Here is a 19,268-nt window from a genome sequence, read left to right as displayed (position 1 = left end):
TAGAGGGATCCTCCTCTGTTGCTCTCCTGAAGGCTCTTCCTGTTCCCCCTGTTTTTCCTGATCCGATATCAGGTCCTGGGACAGAATGTTATGTTACAGACTGTAAAGACCTCCGAGGCAAACTTGTATTTGTGATGTTGGGCTACATAAAATAAACTGAACTTAATTGACCTATGTCTGACGTCATAGAAACAATAGGAGGTCACGGACTCAGCGGGCGGTCTGTATCTGACTCAGAGTCCAGAGAGAGTTCTGTTGTCTTTGTCATCGATCCGCGAGCTTTGCTTTGCTCACTGTGTGAATATTATTTATTATGATAATTTACGATCAAACATGGCAACATGAAAGCTGCTCCACGCAGCAGGACCAGCGGGTTCACGCGCCTCTGTCCTCACACGTCCCCGCGTGCCTCCTCACACTGCCGCATTGTCTTCCTCTCTCTCTCTCTCTCTCTCTCTGGCCCCGGGCCGCCGGGGGTTAGACGCATCCGCGCCGCCTGAAGAGGAGCTCCATCCCCCTTGTGGAGCCTTATGACGCGTTGACGGCCGCGTGCGCGTGTGGGAATTTACCGTGTGGCTCAAGTTCTGTAAGTCAACCCGCTGCTGAACAGAAGAAGAAGAAGCGGCTGAAGCTTCGTATCCAGCAGAAACAAGGTCTGAAAGTCGGCGTGTGTTTCATGACCCACCCGCAATGAGGCTCTGGGCCCGCAGGTGAGGCTCTGGGCCCGCAGGTGAGGCTCTGGGCCCGCAGGTGAGGCTCCGCCGGGGTCCCTCCTGCGTTCCTCCAGAGGAGCCCGGGCCGCGCGCGCGCTGGGTCTGTCGTCATTGAGGAAGTGAAGCTGTGACGGCCTCAGGAGCAAAAGGGAAGGGGCGTGGCCTCGCTGGGTACAGGTAGACGCATAAAAGTCGTGACCGGCGGGACTCGACCTGATCTGTTCCGGTGAGACCGTGTGCGCGCGGACCATGACGGGCACGCTCCTGACCCTGCTGTGGGTCCTCCTCACCCTGAGCGCCGCAGGTGAGTCCCCGGATACGGTTACCTGCTCCCGGCTGAGGAATAACTGAAGCCGGGTCTGTTTGAAGCATTTAAGTGAAAGAAGTGTTTAGAGCGCGTGACGTGATGCTGCAGGCTGCCGGCATGTTAACATCATAACTCATCATCGTGCACGAGCAAAAAGAAAAGTCTGGTGCAGAACGGTTGCACTACGGACTACGGACCAAAGGAACCCTAAAGAGCGACCGCGCGCCTTCCTCCTGCCCGGTGTCCCCTGCTGCTGCCGGGCAGCGAGCTCTTCCTGCGGCCGGGACTGCGTAAACACGCCCGGTTCCATCGCGTGAACGCGGCCCGTTACCGTCGCGTGAACGCGCCCGGTTCCGTCGCGTGAACGCGCCCGCTTCCGGCCCGTTACCGTCGGGTAGACGCACCCGGCCCGCGGGGCGTCGCCTACAGACGCGTTTCTGGTGTTGTGACACCTCAGAAGCCGGACTCGGGATCACAACAAAGCCGCCGCCCTCCTCAGGTGCCAGCGCGTACCTGGCCAGGTGAACGTGATGCATGGTGGGAGACGTAGTCATTTCCTTCAAGGCGGCGTTCAGCTGACCGGGAGGTGACCGTGTTTGGGTCCCGGAGCTGCGAGGAGCTGGAGGAACCCTTCAGAGGAACCCTTCAGAGGAACCTCTCAGTGGAACCTCTCAGTGGAACCCTTCAGAAGAACCCTTCAGAGGAACCTCTCAGTGGAACCTCTCAGTGGAACCCTTCAGTGGAACCCTTCAGAAGAACCCTTCAGAGGAACCTCTCAGTGGAACCCTTCAGAGGAACCTCTCAGTGGAACCCTTCAGAAGAACCCTTCAGAGGAACCTCTCAGTGGAACCTCTCAGAGAAACCCTTCAAGTTCAAAACCAGGAACTGATGAAACACATCTCAATAATAAAAGTAGTTTTGTTTCCATGCAGTCTTAAGATGACTGGAACTAAAGAGCTCATTTGTTTAAGCGGACAATTACAGTAAAATAACATTTACATTGTATAGCAAACACTGTGTGTGTGCACACGCTTTTCTGCTCTCACCTCTGATGTTCTATTCAATAGTTTATTCAGAGGAATATTATCTTTAAAAAAACACAGCAGACTTTACTTTTGCTGTGTTCCTTTGAGGTGGAGCGTCTGCGAGGTGGGGCGTCTGCGAGGTGGGGCGTCTGCGAGGTGGGGCGTCTGCGAGGTGGGGCGTCTGAGAGGTGGAGCGTCTGAGAGGTGGAGCGTCTGTGAGGTGGAGCGTCTGTGAGGTGGAGCGTCTGAGAGGTGGAGCGTCTGAGAGGTGGGGCGTCTGTGAGGTGGGGCGTCTGTGATGTGGGGCGTCTGTGAGGTGGGGCGTCTGTGATGTGGGGCGTCTGAGGGGTGGGGCGTCTGTGATGTGGGGCGTCTGAGGTGGAGCGTCTGTGATGTGGGGCGTCTGTGAGGTGGGGCGTCTGTAGCGTATGAATGTCGTGGTTAAGCACAGAATCATGATGTTGGTTTGCGCCGTGGAGACGTCAGCATCAGTGACGGGCCTCGCTGAGCAGAACTCATCTCTACGGTCCAGTTTGAAGACGCTTTGTTAAGAAACCGCTGCAGCTTCGGGTCTCATGGTCTTTAGGGGCCATAGAGCGGAGGTTCTCAACCTGAGGCTCGGGGCCCGTCTGGGGTCATTCTGAGCTATTGGCTCATTTGCTGCCCTCACCTTTTGCTGCTTTCATTACATTTTGCGTAATTTGCAAAAGGAAGCTTGATTCACGACTAGTTGCATTCTTTCCCGGACGCCTGGTCTGAACATGTCGGAGCCTCGGGCCGCTGAGCCAACAAGACGGGGCGCATTCATGAGAGCTTCAGAGGTGCTGTAGCTTGATCTCACTGCCTTTGGAGAGACCACACACACACACACACACACACACACACACACACACACACACACACACACACACACACACACACACACACACACACACACACACACGAAAAGCCAATCCTTGCCACTACATCTGTGAAACCTAACCCAGCCGCCGCTGCCCGGCGCAGCGTGAAGCGCCGCCTGGTCACTGAGGGTCTGTGTGTTGCGTCTCCACAGAAAGACGCGGCCGAGACTTTGAGGCGGTGAAGGCCTACGAGGTGGTCCGGCCCGTCCGACTGCACGCCGTCAGGAAAAGACATGCGGAGGTTTGTTCTTTACTCTAGAGACACATCTGAGCTGTTGGTCACCGGAGAATAAGAACGCACCTTTCCTTTGTTTAGCATCTCCGGCCAGAGACCGTTAGGTATGCAATGACGGTGGGAGGAAGAGACATCGAAATGCGGCTGGAGAGAAATCAGTAAGTTTAAAGCAATGTTTCAGGACCACTTCCTGTTTTACTTCTCTTTTTCACAGTCTGGGGTTTTTGTCTCTGCTGTAAGAAACCCTGAAGGCCGTGCTGTCACCAGCCTCAGACTGCCCACATCATATTCAATGTTTCCTTAGTTTCAATATGAACGTTTGGTGTGTTTAGATAATTGCGCTCCTTCCCTCAGTGAACTCCTCACCAGAGACTACACGGAGACCCACTACCACGCAGACGGGACTCGCGTCACCACGGCGCCGGATGACGTCGTAAGTGTTTTGCCTTTTGAGAGGCGAGTTTCAGTTCCCATGCAGCGGATGTGATCTACCGCAAAGATCACGCTGCTGCCTTTAATAAACCACACTGTTCAACACGTACGCCTCATGTGAGCAAACGCCAGGCGGTGATGGAGTTCCTCCCCTGCTAACGCTGTGCTCCTCCTGTGTCTGCATCAGGACCACTGCTACTATCACGGCAGCATTGTGAACAACAGCCAATCGTCTGTTAGCATCAGCACCTGTGACGGACTCAGGTGAGGCCCTCAAACATCCAGATCTCTGACTCCACTTGAAAGTATGAAAGTTGAGTTGTCCTGGAATCATCACAAAAACATAACAGTCTTTAGTGCATGTATTATGTGACCGGGAGTTACTTTTCAGATGAACTCTTTCAAACGCATGAGAAACGTATTGCCAACTAATTTAAGATGAAACCAGTGCTCACCAATCTTCTTGGCTGGTGACCACTGACAAGGGTTGTGTGATCAAGACCCTTGTTTCATTTGATGTTCTATGATTGGAGAAAAGGTGCAGGAATGTAATGAAATACTTAAAATGTGAGCCTTTGGAAAGGTCTTTGGGAACCAATAATGAACTGAGACATAAAGAGCAGCTACTCCACTGGCGTGTTGGTGTGGTCCGCTAGCTGCTCTTAAAGGGTTTGGCTCCACTAACGGAGGTCATGGACCGACCTGCTCTCGTTGCAGGGGTTACTTCAGAGCGTCGGCCCAGAGGTACCTCATCGAGCCGCTGTCTGGCGGCGACGAGGGCGACCACGCGGTGACGACTCTGGACGACCAGGAGGCCGCGCCCGCGCTGTGCGGCGTCACCAACACCAGCTGGAGCGACGACTTCGAACCACCGACCGGCCGGACCCGCTCCAAATCAGCGGTAACGCCATCGACCGCGTGACGAGATGAAGCTTTAAGAAAGGACACGAAGAAATAAGACCATTGTTCCTTTGTCCTCCAGGGTATATCTATCGTCCACAAACAGAAATACATCGAGCTCTTCCTGGTTGCTGATAACCGTGCGGTAAGAATGAATTCCCCCTCAAGGTCAGATGAAACAGGAAGTAATTTTGCACAGCGTCTGTCTGTTGGCTAAACTTGTCTGAATCAGGGTTAGTCAGGATGAGTCGTGGTGATTGATACAGGATGTGGGCTCTAACATGACGACGTGGCGTTTCAGTACGAGAAGATGCAGCGAGATAAGACCAAGCTGAGGAAGAGGATATTCGAAATTGTCAACTTTGTCAACATGGTGAGTCATTGCAGTGACACACATGACACACATGCTCACTGCAGTGCAACACTTCTTTGTGATGACGTTTCGTCTCCAGATATCGAGTTGTCACATTTCATGTGTCTCTGTGAACAAAGTCAACGGGACGTCCTGCTTCTTGCAGGTGTACAAGCCGCTGAGGACCTTCGTTGCTCTGGTGGGGCTGGAGATCTGGTCCGGTCAAGACCAGATCTCGGTGACCCGCCCGGCCGGGGCCAACCTGGACGCCTTCATGAAGTGGAGGAACTCTGTGCTGGTGAAGAGGAAGAAGCACGACAACGCTCAACTCATCAGGTCTCAAATGCTTTGAATGAATCATTATCATGTCTCTGTGAATGTAATGTTTTTAGACTGTTGATTACTTATTAACTCACACTTTTTCTTTAATCGACCGCTCACTGTTTGCTCTTTGGATTCATAGTTAGCGTGAGTCAGACATTCTCACTCTAAGTTTACACTTCCTGATCAAATAGAAGGAAGCCTTGGTCGGCACAAGCAGCCGTGTTTCACCACGGCCGGTTCCCCTTCCGGTGGGACGGATGTTCCTGTTGCACGCCGGACCACGGCTGTCTTTCAACACTAGATTTGGTGTCACAGATGATGAAATGCAGAGCACGCCTTCATTATGACTCCAGAGGAGGAGGCGGGAGATCTCGATAAGCTGAACAAACAGGAAGTGCCAGCAAAGCCCGTTGGTGTCACATGAACTCTCCTCCCCCGCAAACAAACAGCGGAAGAAAACATTCTGTCTTGTTAGTGTTAGTGGTCGACTGAGAGCTCAGCTGGTTGTGCAGCCTGACGGCAGCAGGAGGAAGGACTTGCGGTTCCTCTCTTAATAGTTAGTGACAACACAAACCACATGGTGTGTTTGTGTTGACGTGTCCTTTCATAACCAGACGCTTGTCTTTCAGTGGTATTGACTTTGAGGGAGCCACCGTGGGACTGGCTTTCATCGGGACGCTTTGCTCGGGTCACTCCGTTGGAATCATCCAGGTGAGCTGTTCCTGAGACGGAGGACCTGCTATAAGCCTCTACTAACGATGAGCGCATAGCCTTGGCTGGGTGTAACCTTAGCAACCAAGGAATTCATATTTAGCGACGTACTCATATTTTGATTGTACTATTATTGGTAAATGTTGCTATTTGTGTCCGTCTGGTCATTCATTACAACCACTGTCATCATTACGTTACCAACTATCTGAACCTGTTGTCTTTCATCATAAAGAGGAAGTATAGCTTTCTTTCACATTGATAATGTCTAGACTCTGTCATGGGAACATTACTGTGGTCAGAAAAAAAACTGCTTAACTCAGAGTTCTTATGGTCATGGAGAACCTGGAAGAGTCATGCAGTTTATAAATGGTTATTTCCAGGCCTGGAAAAGTCCCAAAAGTCTCAAAATAAATTCCCCAAAGTTTAGTAAAAGTCATGTAAATGTGTTATATTCATGTGTTCATGACATTAATTTACGCTGAGTTTGAAATAATTAATATGCTTTTAAAAGAAAGACTCAGAATATAAGCAGGCATACATACAGACATCTATATAAATGTTTATTCTTTTAATCAAACTATTGTCTCATTCATTTGTGTCATTTAAGGTTTACTGTATGCTTTGTGTTCTCATTGTTAGTTTAAATACTACATTTACTCACTTTTTACTGTTTACACCCAGACTTCACTAAATGTTTGTCATGGACATTTGGTTTAAAGTCATGGAAAAGTCATGAAACCCGTTGGTCACAGTGTGTTGAACCCTGATAACGGCTTCATGTGACGTGCTGACCAAAGGGACTAACTTGTGTCCCGTCTCAGGATCACAACGAGCGGGCCGTGGCCGTGGGCGCGACGCTGGCCCACGAGATGGGTCACAACCTGGGCATGAACCACGACGACTCCAGCTCCTGTGTGTGCTCTGGGGACAGCTGCATCATGGCTGCTGCACTCAGGTAAAGCAGGGAAGCCTCACACATCTCAAACCTGCACCAGAGTCCCAGTCCAGGTCCTGGGGTACAACTGGGAAACTAAGTGGTATGCAGCCCATTCGTTTTGACAAGGAAGAAGAATGCATGGAATGACAGTTACTTTGAAAGGCTGAACGCCAACAAATGGGGATTAAAGCAGAATATTTAGTTCAATAAAAGCGTCAACATTGGAAACATGTCTTTTAAAAATATATATCGACTTCTGGAATAAGAGATAATTACAGAGAGGAGGACGCATATTTGAGATGTCTCAGGTCCTCGTCTTGGGCCTTCATGGTCTAGTGGGACGTCTTAATACCGGAGCTGAACTTCCACTGTGAACAGACTGTACCAACAACTGGATTCACTCACACTGTTTCTTGGCAGCTTAGTTAAAGGCTCAAAGTTAAAGGTGCTTATAAAACAACTCGTCTCGCTGTCGTTCAAAGAATGTGACGTTCCTTACGCGATCCGTGTTGTTTTTCTCACTCAGCTGGAATATTCCTCGGACCTTCAGCAGCTGCAGCGGCAACGACTACGAGAGGTACCTGCTGGGCCGCAGCCCCAACTGCATGCTGGACCGCCCGGACTACAGAACCCTGCAGGCGCCTCCGGTCTGCGGGAACGGTTTCGTGGAGAACGGAGAACAGTGCGACTGCGGCAGCGTGGAGGTAAAGAACCAACAACCAGCACTGGTTCAGAACTGGTCTCGTTCCGCGTCCCAGTCGTTAGCTTGCTGCTGGTTCATCTTGGCGTCATATCTAGACGTCTAGATATGACGCCAATGGCCTCATATCTGACCTTGATCTAGTGTGATGAGGCTGTTAGACATGAACCAACCCATTACAAAGCTGCAGGTTGTTTTCTTCAACCTCTTTCATGGATGCAGCTTTTCTCAGTCTGTGTCTCCGTCCTGCAGCTCCCTCTGTACAGCACTCCACTTATTCAAGTTTATAAATGGAGACGTTCTTTCATTAGTTTGAGTCAGCTGCGCAATCTTTAATCCCAAGCCTGTGTCCCGTTGCACACGGACAGCTGGTCTGAATACCTTCATGAGCAGCCAGTTTACAAACCTTCAGATGTTTTATCTTTTACATGGAAAAGCACCAAACCGTTTGTACCGACTTGTAATTTTCACTCATCATTCCAACCGGCCCGAGGATTTGTTCAGACCTGAGTCGGCTTCTCTGGTGTTCGGCAGGAGGAGCCGACTCATGGTTGTTCCTTAGTGTTCATTAAGGGTTGTTCCTTAGTGTTCATTAAGGGTTGTTCCTTAGTGTTCATTAAGGGTTGTTCCTTAGTGTTCACTAAGGGTTGTTCTTAAGGGCTCACTAAGGGTTGTTCTTAAGGGTTCACTAAGGGTTGTTCTTAAGGGTTCATTAAGGGTTGTTAAGGGTTCACTAAGGGTTGTTCTTAAGGGTTCAGTAAGGGCTGTTCTTAAGGGTTCATTAAGGGCTGTTCTTAAGGGTTCATTAAGGGCTGTTCTTAAGGGTTCATTAAGGGCTGTTCTTAAGGGTTGTTCTTAAGGGTTCACTAAGGGTTGATCTTAAGGGTTCTTAAGGGTTCACTAAGGGTTGATCTTAAGGGTTCACTAAGGGTTGATCTTAAGGGTTCACTAAGCGTTCACTAAGGGTTGTTCTTAAGGGTTCACTAAGGGTTGTTCTTAAGGGTTCACTAAGGGTTGTTCTTAAGGGTTCATTAAGCGTTGTTCTTAAGGGTTCATTAAGCGTTCATTAAGGGTTGTTCCTAAGGGTTGTTCTTAAGGGTTCACTAAGGGTTGTTCTTAAGGGTTCATTAAGCGTTCATTAAGGGTTGTTCTTAAGGGTTCACTAAGGGTTGATCTTAAGGGTTCACTAAGGGTTGATCTTAAGGGTTCACTAAGGGTTGATCTTAAGGGTTGTTATTAAGGGTTGTTCTTAAGGGTTCATTAAGGGTTGATCTTAAGGGTTCATTAAGGGTTGTTCTTAAGGGTTCATTAAGGGTTGTTCTTAAGGGTTCATTAAGGTAATGATGATGATAATGTCGCCTGCAGGAATGCACCAACGTCTGCTGCAACGCCACCGCCTGCACCCTGAAGGAAGGGTTCCAGTGCGCCGAGGGAGAATGCTGTGAGGGCTGCAAGGTGAGGGATGCAACTAACACACACTGTGAGGTGAGGGGATGGAACTAACACACAAACACTGTGATGGCTGTGAGGTGGGGGCGTGCCCGGCGCTGTGGGCGTGCCCGGCGCTGTGGGCGTGCCCGGCGCTGTGGGCGGGCCCGGCGCTGTGGGCGGGCCCGGCGCTGTGGGCGTGCCCGGCGCTGTGGGCGGGCCCGGCGGGCCTTGGGGTGCCGGGCCCGCCTTGGGACTCGGTTGAGCCGCTCTGGACGGACTAGCCTGTCAGTCACGTAGTGACGTAGTGCTGTTCGGTTTACCGGTTTCCTGTGAAAATGAAATGTTGCTTCCCCCCAAAGTGTCCTTCCCCCCCCCCGCAAATCAGTGCCTGGGTGAGGGGATGGAACTAACAAACACTGAGGCCTGTGAGGTGAGGGGATGGAACTAACACACACTGAGGCCTGTGAGGTGAGGGGATGGAACTAACACACACTGAGGCCTGTGAGGTGAGGGGATGGAACTAACACATGCTGCTGTACCCGTTTGCACATCTTCCAGTTGGTCTGCTGGCTGGTTTGAGGTATTACACGTAAGTCTCCCTCCTGTCCCAACCTGTGTCTTGCTGCTGCTGCCGCCAATAACCAGAGGGCATAGTTTTCAACGCTCACAGCCCATGTTTTCATTTAGTAGTTAATAAGCAGTCATTATTGAGGTATAATTACCGTGAAGAATGTGATAACTGTTCCAACTCGTGAGACGACTTTAGGACATGAACTGTTTACAGACGTCTCCGTAACTGAACCTGAAACTTCACTGCACGCTGACAGCCTTAAGTCCAGCAGGCTGACTTCTATAAGGAGGGCATTGGAGTGCATGTATTGTTTTGTATATCTTTTAACAAGGCACTTTATTTTTGATTAGTTGATTAATAAAAATTTAAAAAACAGACGTCCATCCATCAGATGGCCAGAATCCCAAATGAAGCGGCACCAAAACCAAGCAAGGCCCAGTTCACCCACTGAGGAGGTCTTTACACACGTGAAGAGGTGTTTACATACGTGAGGAGGAGGTCTTTACATACGTGAGGAGGAGGTCTTTACATACGTGAGGAGGAGGTCTTTACATACGTGAAGAGGTGTTTACATACGTGAGGAGGAAGTCTTTACATACGTGAGGAGGTCTTTACACACGTGAAGAGGTCTTTACACACGTGAGGAGGTGTTTACACACGTGAGGAGGTGTTTACACACGTGAGGAGGTGTTTACATACGTGAGGAGGTCCACAGGTCTTTACACACGTGAGGAGGTCTTTACATACGTGAGGAGGTCTTTACATACGTGAGGAGGTCTTTACACACGTGAGGCGGTCTTTACACACGTGAGGAGGTCCACAGGTCTTTACACACGTGAGGTCTTTACATACGTGAGGAGGTCTTTACATACGTGAGGAGGTCCACAGGTCTTTACACACGTGAGGAGGTCTTTACATACGTGAGGAGGTCTTTACATACGTGAGGAGGTCTTTACACACGTGAGGAGGTCTTTACACACGTGAGGAGGTCTTTACATACGTGAGGAGGTCTTTACACACGTGAGGCGGTCTTTACATACGTGAGGAGGTCTTTACATACGTGAGGAGGTCTTTACACACGTGAGGCGGTCTTTACATACGTGAGGAGGTCTTTACATACGTGAGGAGGTCCACAGGTCTTTACACACGTGAGGTCTTTACATACGTGAGGAGGTCTTTACATACGTGAGGAGGTCTTTACATACGTGAGGAGGTCTTTACACACGGGACGTGTTCAAACATGCAGCAGCAGGTTCGTCCTCTACATGCAACAGCTGGAAGCAGCTCTGCTCTAAATCTCACAAGAACCTTTTGTTTTTGTGTCTTCGGCGTCTGGACTTTTAATCCATCAGCTGCATTTAGATGGAATAATACCGATAGTGACACCTAAGTGAGATTACATGACCGTTCTAAAAGGCACAGATGGTACCCGAACGGTTAATTTGAAGCTCTCCTCTTAAAGTACGTCCACTGGAACGTCTCCAGCTTCACTGTGGTGCCGTCAGTCTGCACAGGTAAAGTCCAGGTGTGGGGTTTTGGGCTGTGACTGCATCCTTTCAGAGGGAAGCGTGTACAGTTCTGTTGACATGTACACCTAGTTGTAATCCTCGACTACCTCGCTTTGGGTAACGCCACATGTATAATCTGAGCGTACCGGGACTCCCTCTCTCCCAGGTCTTGCCCCGGTCCAGGGAGTGCCGCAGCAGCCAGGACGAGTGCGACCTGGCGGAGTTTTGCGACGGGGAGAGCGCCACCTGTCCCGAGAACCTCTTCGCCGTGAACGGCCTGCCGTGCGACGGCGACCTGGGCTACTGCCACAACGGCCAGTGTCCCCAGAGGTCAGACCAGTGCGTCAAAATGTACGGAGCAAGTGAGTGTCCCGCCGGCGTGGAGTCCCTTTGTGCAGAAAGAGATCCTATTTGAACGGGTTTGACCCTAAAGACATGCGCCCCCCCCCCCCTCCCGTCCTCAGGTGCCACAGAGGCCCCTTTGTCCTGCTTCCAGCAGAACACTAGAGGAACCTACTACGCCTTCTGCAGGCGGCCCAGCAACGACCAGTTCATCGCCTGCCAGCAAGAGTGAGTTCTCTGCAAAGGGCTCGTCTGTGTCGGGCGACAGGTTTCCTCTGAGCTGACAGGTGTCTTGACTCTCCCCCCCCCCCCCCCCCCCCCCTCTCTCTCCCCCCCTCTCTCTCTCCCCCGCTGCAGAGACGTGTTTTGCGGGAAGCTCTTCTGCCGCGGCGGCAAAGACAGCCCCAACTACGGCCGCATGGTGCGGGTCGGCGACTGCAAGGCGGCGTTCTTTGAGGACTTCTCCAAAGACCACGGCCAGGTGGACACCGGCACTAAATGTGGGGAAGGAAAGGTATTAGGGTTCATTTTGTTGACGCATTTAACATTTCATATGAGTTAAAATGTCCAAGTAAGCGATGTCTGTCGATGACTTGTTCTCAAGGTGTGCAGCCAGAACCAGTGTGTGGAGCTGGAGACGGCGTACAGAAACACCAACTGTTCAGCGAAGTGTCCGGGCCACGCTGTGAGTACACCACTCCATCTACTGCTGTTGTTTAGGTAACACACATATTACTTTAAAGCATTACAAGTGTTTAATGCTCAAACCCCAAAAGGTGTTGAACAAAAACAAGTGATGAAGCCTAAAATTATAAAAGCACATCATCACAAATATGAAAAGATACAGCCGTTGTGTGTGCTGACTAACATTTAAAGTAGATAAAAGCAATCCTTAGTTTTAATGGTGCATATTCTGGTATATCAATTTAATCCTGGGGAAAAAAAAAAAAAAAAGGTAAATGAGGTTGGGTATGGGTAAAGTCAACGGTAATAAAGAGCTAATACACATTAGAGATGACCCCCTGGTCTGGAGGTGGTGAGTAACGGTGAACGGTGTGTCTTCAGGTGTGTAACCACAGGAGCGAGTGCCAGTGTGAGCCCGGCTGGGCGCCGCCGCACTGCGCCGCCAGCGGCGCCTCCGAAGCTCTTTCCCCTGGTAAGACCGGCTGCAGCGCTCACAACGCAGACGTGTGAAGACAAGAATGTTGGCGTTGAATCGCCTGACGTTTCTGTTGCAGGAGCCACCGCTGCCATCGTGGTGACGGTGATCCTCCTGGTGCTCGGCGTTATCGCTGGTGTGGTCGGGATCATGTGGAAAAGGCGGCAAAGTCCTGTGTTGCCCACGTAAGTGATCACAGTCTATGGTATAATGTATACTATGGTTTCGTGGTCCTGTAAACTCGCCTCTGCAAAGCACTTTAAATCCGTCCCTCTCAAACAGCGCCACCCAGAGGACGCAGCCGGCGCTGGACGGCTCGGCTCGCCGCCTCAAAGGGCCGTTCCCGAGAGAACCCGCTCCGGTGCAGGTATTGCGTCGCCATTGAGCGCGGACACGTCGCATTACCGTGAACTGCATTCACTATAAACGCTGCTTCACATTTTAGGCTGGGAGGCTGAAGCCCAAAGGCGCGCCGCCTCCACCGCCTCCGGCAGGGAACCGGCCAAAGCCGCCGGGCCAGAACTATACAGCCGCGCGGCAGGTGAGCGTCCGGCACGCTGGACAGTTACCAAACATGTTTGGTGTAAACTTTGATATTTTGGGGGGGGAATGACTTTTGATGAGAATGTGGGGGGAAAAGGGTTCGATCACAAAATCATGATCATTTCTAGTGAGAGATAATTACATCAGCAATTTCCCGACGGAGAAAAGACGGACAGAAGCAGCGAGAGCACTTCTTTACATCGGTGGCTGAGTGTCATCCTCCACCTGCCTCCAACCGGCAGTCAGTTTTATAGTCCCATATGTGTACGGCGGTTTACGGGACTATTTTCTCTGTCGCTGAAATGCGATACACAACGTATTATAAAAGCAATAAGGCACTCGAGGCAGTACTGTGTCTACAATAATGTACAGTTCAAAGGTTTAACAACACCCTTGAACTGTACATTATTGACGATACAGTACTGCCCCTCGTACCTTATTGCTTAAATGCGCACAGAACAACTCACAAATATATTCGATATACCCGACCCGACGTGACCGGCCCCCGTCTGCAGACCGCTTGGGTAGGGAAGGGGGGAGCTGCACTCATGTGATTGGTTGAAAATGAGGGTGACTTCTGATTGGCTACAGATAGGTCCATATTGAAAAAAATGCATTTGCGAATCCAAAGCACTGCGGGGGAGTCTCAAAAAATCCTCTTGTAAATGTGAAGCTATTCACAAACAAATGCACAAATAAATAGAAAAATCAACGCACAAATACATACAAATGCAAATATATATTTTGTTTGTGTACATTTCTATAAATCATTGGAGTATATTTGTGAACCCTTCTGTGTGCATCTATCATTAATGAGACTGAACTCACGTCATAAGAATCTCCTCAAAACCACATTAACAAACCAAGTTAGTGACCCTTAGAGGTGCCGTTAGGCTGATTTTGTTCCCTTCAGACACATCAAAGATGGCCGCTACGTGCAGTGTTGGGGGTAACGAGTTACAAAGTAACGGATTACAGTAACGTAATTACTTTTACAGGTAACGAAGTAAAGTAACGCATTACACTCAACATATTGGTAACTACACTACTTTACTAGACCTCAGTAACGCGCGTTCCTACGTTACTCAAGACATATTTCTTTGGTCAGACAGTGTGAACAGGGTTCATGTTCCTTCAAGTTAATGGCTGAGTTTTATATGCCATTTTGTTTTACATGTTTACAATACACTATGTGGAAAGGCTAAGAGATGCCCTTTATTGAACATAAAGTGATGAAAGGGCCATGATGTTTGTCCATGTATCTTTGCGGTTAATTTGGACATTTGCTTAAAAAAAAAAGGAAAGTAAAGTGACTAGTAGTGAAGTTACTTTTCAAATGCAGTAACTAGTAAAGTAATAGTTACAATTTTCAGAAGTAACTAGTTACTTTTTCTGAGTAACTACCCCAACACTGGCTACGTGTAGCCTTTATGCTAAGCTAACTGGCTGAAGCTTCATACATAGCACACACATCAGTGGTTCCACCTCATCGTCTAACTCTCGGCCAGGAAAGCGAATCAAAGTACTTCAGACAAACCCTCAGTGCGTCCACTAATGCCCTCTGTGGTCCGTCCTGCAGGCTCTGAGGCCGGTGCCTCCACCAAAGGTGTGACGTCTGCCGCAGCGCCGCCTGCTGGTGAGCCAGAGGAAGCGCACCGTTGTCCCTTGACCCCGACGAGCGGCGGCTGCAGACTTGTTTCCACTCGTCCCGTCGTGTGCAGGAGACAGACTGGACTTTGAATGGTTGCTTGCGTGCACTGAGGATCTGTCCTTACAGGGTTCAGCTTTTTGTAATTTAAGGCATTTTTAAAAAGAATATAAATGATATAGAGTTTGAGTTAGTTAGGCCCTGAATGTGAGCCGCATCGTTTTATACATGGAGTGTTTGAACCGACTGGAAAGTATTCTGCAGCAGCTTAACATTTCATCTCCAGAAGACCCTGAACCTGCCTTCATGACCTGGTCTCAGGTTTCTGCTCTGCAGCGTCTCAGTGCCGTCCAACAGAAACACTGAAAGAGTTCAGAGAACAGGGAGTGTGAGGGTTGCATCTTTCCTGCTCTTAAGTTCCCTAATAAGCTTTTTTTAAATGAGCAGAGCGAAACAGATGTTTCCAATTTAAAGCATGTTTTAAACCCTTTTACAGTGAAGCTCCACTTCTTGTGCACATTAGTTTAGCTTTGTAAACCTCGCCTGAGGGTTTGGTTTGAAAACATTTAGGCTGCCCTTTAAATGTTTTCATGAACCAAATCCTGGTCACATGTTGGCGGTGGTCGGCTCTGATTGGCCGTGATGGTTCCTGTGCATCTCAAGCCAGCAGCGCCCCCGTGCTGCAGCAGCTGGTAGTGCACCTGTTGACTGAACATTACCTCTGCTGCCACAGCTCTGGAGCAAGGCATCACTACGACTGTGACCAGCATCAACGTCTACGATGAAACTAAATGTCAAACTGATAATAAACCTTATTTTGTAAAAACAGACGTCAACCACCATGTTCATTATAATGTGCTTCCATGGGATCAAAGTGAAAGTGAAACAAGAGTCAGATAAACACTGCGTTTTAGTTTTATTTCTTTAAAGTGATACATCTACGTAAAAGAGTTCATGGCCTCGCATGACAAATACGGTACAGGTTTTTATTTTTTTGGTTTCCACCCTTTTTACAACTATAAGCTTCTCAGTGAACAATACGCTATGTGTTCTTTACATTCTGGAGGACAGGAGGAGCTCAGAGCAACATTCATCAGGGAGCGTTCCCAAAGCTACGCAACAACAACATCTGCAAATGTTAAGGATACCAAGATTATTAATATTACGGACATTGAATCTTTAAAAAGCATGTGACTGAATGTCTCGCCATCCACACACAGACCTGGACATGTGTGGCCGAGGTGGCATGGCACGAGCGCTAAAGCCTCATTTAAAATGTAATTTAAAAAAGAGAGAATATTAACGGTTATTTCCACCTTTTCCCTTTTTGAGTGACAGAACAGAATTACAGTCAGGCGTGTCGGAGCACCGGTGAGTCTTAAAGGGTTGAAGACGAGGTGTGTGTGTGAGTGTGTGTGTGTGAGAGTGTGAGTCAGCCGGGTTGAGGGGATTCCTCTTCAGGCCTCACAGCAGCAGCTGTGTGTTGTACCTTCTCATCTCATTGTGTGCAGCGTCCTCAGAGATTCACTCAGCGTGACGTCACAATACTAAAAACATCTTCTGTGTAGCAACAGCAGAGGAGATACGATACAGCTTAAAGAAAGAAGAAAACAAGTTGTTGTAAATGTCAATAAAGCACAACTCAAAACAGTTCTGTTAAACATGAGCAACACGTCTTCAGGACGCTCTCTGAGCAACACGTCTTCAGGACGCTCTCTGAGCAACACTGAGCAACACGTCTTCAGGACGCTCTCTGAGCAACACGTCTTCAGGACGCTCTCTGAGCAACACGTCTTCAGGACGCTCTCTGAGCAACACGTCCTCTCAGAAGAAGACGCCTGAAGAGGAAAGCTCGGCGTGGTTTGGGTTCTCGTGCCGCATTCAGAGCGTCCACCGGGCCGCGGAGCAGTGGCAGGTCTGGTTGTGGGAGAAGGAGCGCTGGACATCCCTTCTTCCTCTAGGAGGGCTGCTCTAGCGGAGCGGCAACGCCCCAGTTGCCGTCCCAGTGAAGCCGACAGCAGCAGCGTTGAGCCTCTCTGCTCTGTGTTCATCACATCACACACAGAAGGAAACACTAAGAACTAAATACTGAACCAAACATCCAGTCAGCTTCTTTGGGGATTCATCAAAGTTTTGTGGAAAATTTATAAATAGGACTACAAGTCCGAACTTCCTGCTTCAAGTATAAAATATGAACTTGTAATAATTGTCTGATATAATTGACTTCCCTCATGGTCAGAAGCTGGAGGCCAAAGCGTCTCCAGGTCTCAGACTCCACACGGAACGATAAAAACACGAAAGACTAAACTACCTGCATCCACTCAGGTTTATAAAATTATCTTTTTAATATATATATAAATACTTTTGTAAGTAATAAGTCTGGACTTGAAATGCAAAATGTCTTCATTGATTGTTGCTCTTAAAACAATACAATAGATAATCTATAATAGATTTAATAAATAGTTTCCCAGATAACTCCATATTTAGATTTCTCTCAGCAGCTGAAAGCGTCGCGCCTTTGGTTCTGATCTACAGGCGAGTCCGGTTCCTCTGCACGAGGGAGAGGGTTCTGCGGGTTGTGCGTCGGTTCTGTGTGTCGGTTCTGTGGGGCGTGTGGCGGTTCTGCATGGCGGTTCTGCGGGTTGTGTGGCGGTGCGGTTCTGTGGGGCGTGTGGCGGTTCTGCGGGTCGTGTGGCGGTTCTGTGGGGCGTGTGGCGGTTCTGCATGGCGGTTCTGCGGGTCATGTGGCGGTTCGGTTCTGTGGGTCGTATGGCGGTTCTGCGGGTCGTGTGGCGGTTCGGTTCTGTGGGTCGTATGGCGGTTCTGCGGGTCGTGTGGCGGTTTGGTTCTGTGGGACGTGTGGCGGGTCATGTGGCGGTTCTGTGGGTCATGTGGCGGTTCTGTGGGTCGTGTGTCGTTCTGTGGGGCGTGTGGCGGTTCTGCATGGCGGTTCTGCGGGTCGTGTGGCGGTTCTGTGGGTCATGTGGCGGTTCTGTGGGTCGTGTGGCGGTTATGCGGGTCGTGTGGCGGTTCTGCGGGTCGTGTGGCGGTTCTGTGGGTCATGTGGCGGTTCTGCGGGTCGTGTGGCGGTTCTGCGGGTCGTGTGTCGTTCTGTGGGGCGTGTGGCGGTTCTGCGGGTCGTGTGGCGGTTTGGTTCTGTGGGACGTGTGGCGGTTCTGCGGGTCGGTTCTGTGGGTCATGTGGCGGTTCTGCGGGTCGGTTCTGTGGGTCGTGTGGCGGTTCGGTTCTGCGGGTCGTGTGGCGGTTCTGGTCCTCGGCCTATCCCTCGGTGCCGTTCTTGTTGGGCCCGCCCCCCACTGGGCCCTCCGGCTGCTGGCTGTCTCTGCGTGGCGGCATCCTCTCGTTGATCCGGTCCAGACCGCGCGCCTCCTCAAAGTTACGGATCTTCCTCGTGGGGGAGAAGCCTTGGATGGCTGAAAGGAACCAGAGAACCATTAGGATCAGAACCGTAGAACATCAAAAGGTTCCGTGTAGACGTGATGACAGAACACAGGCATGCAGGAAACACGACTCCTAGCTAGACAGTGAACGCCTCGCGGTAGACTTACGGTAACGTCCAGAACAGCCGAGGAAACCAGAGCGTGTGAATGAAAAGGAGACGCGAGTTCAGAAACACTCTTCAGTCATTTCATCAGCAGTTTAACATACTATGAACACGCTAAGGGAGTCACACGGGAAGGTTAAGGTCACGAGGGAACTCTTGCACCACCAGATGTCTGACCATCAGACGTGAAGCAGGGATTCCCAACCAGGACATGAAACAACAAATATTAAATATGATCAGCAAACAGACGTTTAAACGAGAAGATAAAGTTATGAATCTACGCTACAATCACAATGAAAGGATTAGAGTCAATGATGTCAATGGTCTGAGTAGTTTGAATAGTTGGAGGAGATCGAGTAGATCGAGTAGTTTGAGTAGATTGAATAGTTTAAGTAATTTGAGTAGATCGAATAGTTTGAGTAGATCGAATAGTTTGAGTAGATCGAATAGATCGAGTAGTTTGAATAGATCGAGTAGTTTGAATAGATCGAGTAGTTTGAATATTGAGTACCGAGTCATTTCCAGCGTTTGATCCCTTTGAGTAAGGAAAGAACAGCTGACAGTGAGTTAAAACTAAAAATGTGTTTGAAACCAACCTAATCATTGACGATGTAATGGTGTGTACACACAACAAGGTTGGGAACCACTGCTTGAAGTCCCAGAGAACCAGCAGGTCCTGGTCTCCTCTGAGCCGGTTCTCTGCTGGAGAACCACGCTGGAGAACCACACTGGAGAACCACACTGGAGAACCACGCTGGAGAACCGCCCTCGTCAGCGAGGAGCAACGCTGAGACGCATAACCTCCTCCTGTTGGTTCTACAGACGCATAGCCTCCTGTTGGTTCTACAGACGCATAGCCTCCTCCTGTTGGTTCTACTGAGACGCATAACCTCCTCCTGTTGGTTCTACTGAGACGCATAACCTCCTCCTGTTGGTTCTACAGACGCATAGCCTCCTCCTGTT

General features: G+C 49.7%; 2 protein-coding genes across 3 annotated transcripts in view; one reads left to right on the top strand and one right to left on the bottom strand.

The window, feature by feature from the left end:
• Window positions 1-962: 962 nt before the first annotated feature.
• LOC306740749 (zinc metalloproteinase-disintegrin-like MTP8) lies at window positions 963-15,537 on the top strand (the record flags this gene model as incomplete). Its single annotated transcript, XM_079222978.1, has 24 exons — window positions 963-1,017; window positions 1,478-1,541; window positions 2,154-2,272; window positions 3,100-3,188; window positions 3,264-3,340; window positions 3,537-3,615; window positions 3,802-3,878; window positions 4,332-4,515; window positions 4,597-4,659; window positions 4,816-4,887; window positions 5,033-5,202; window positions 5,820-5,901; window positions 6,723-6,856; window positions 7,365-7,542; window positions 8,904-8,993; window positions 11,215-11,410; window positions 11,513-11,618; window positions 11,748-11,904; window positions 11,995-12,075; window positions 12,456-12,546; window positions 12,629-12,734; window positions 12,832-12,916; window positions 12,995-13,090; window positions 14,672-15,537. 24 exons carry the CDS (start codon window positions 963-965, stop codon window positions 14,702-14,704), a joined length of 2,484 nt encoding a protein of 827 aa, XP_079079104.1. The 3' UTR covers window positions 14,705-15,537.
• A 114-nt stretch (window positions 15,538-15,651) lies between these two features.
• Window positions 15,652-19,268, bottom strand: part of ppp3cca (protein phosphatase 3, catalytic subunit, gamma isozyme, a) — a gene marked incomplete at its 5' end in the record, with an annotated part of 29,544 nt that continues 25,927 nt past the window's right edge. For both annotated transcript variants that reach the window (XM_079222616.1, XM_079222615.1), the window contains one exon: window positions 15,652-18,174. In XM_079222616.1, coding sequence (XP_079078742.1) covers window positions 18,020-18,174 — 155 coding nt within the window. In that variant the 3' untranslated portion in view covers window positions 15,652-18,019. The remainder of the gene's footprint in view (window positions 18,175-19,268) is intronic.

The sequence above is a fragment of the Taurulus bubalis genome, assembly GCF_910589615.1.
Source record: "Taurulus bubalis genome assembly, chromosome: 8".
In the NCBI taxonomy this organism is placed as follows: Eukaryota; Metazoa; Chordata; class Actinopteri; order Perciformes; family Cottidae; genus Taurulus; species Taurulus bubalis.
Note: the sequence above shows the minus strand (reverse complement) of the source record. Positions and strands in the feature narration are given on the sequence as shown.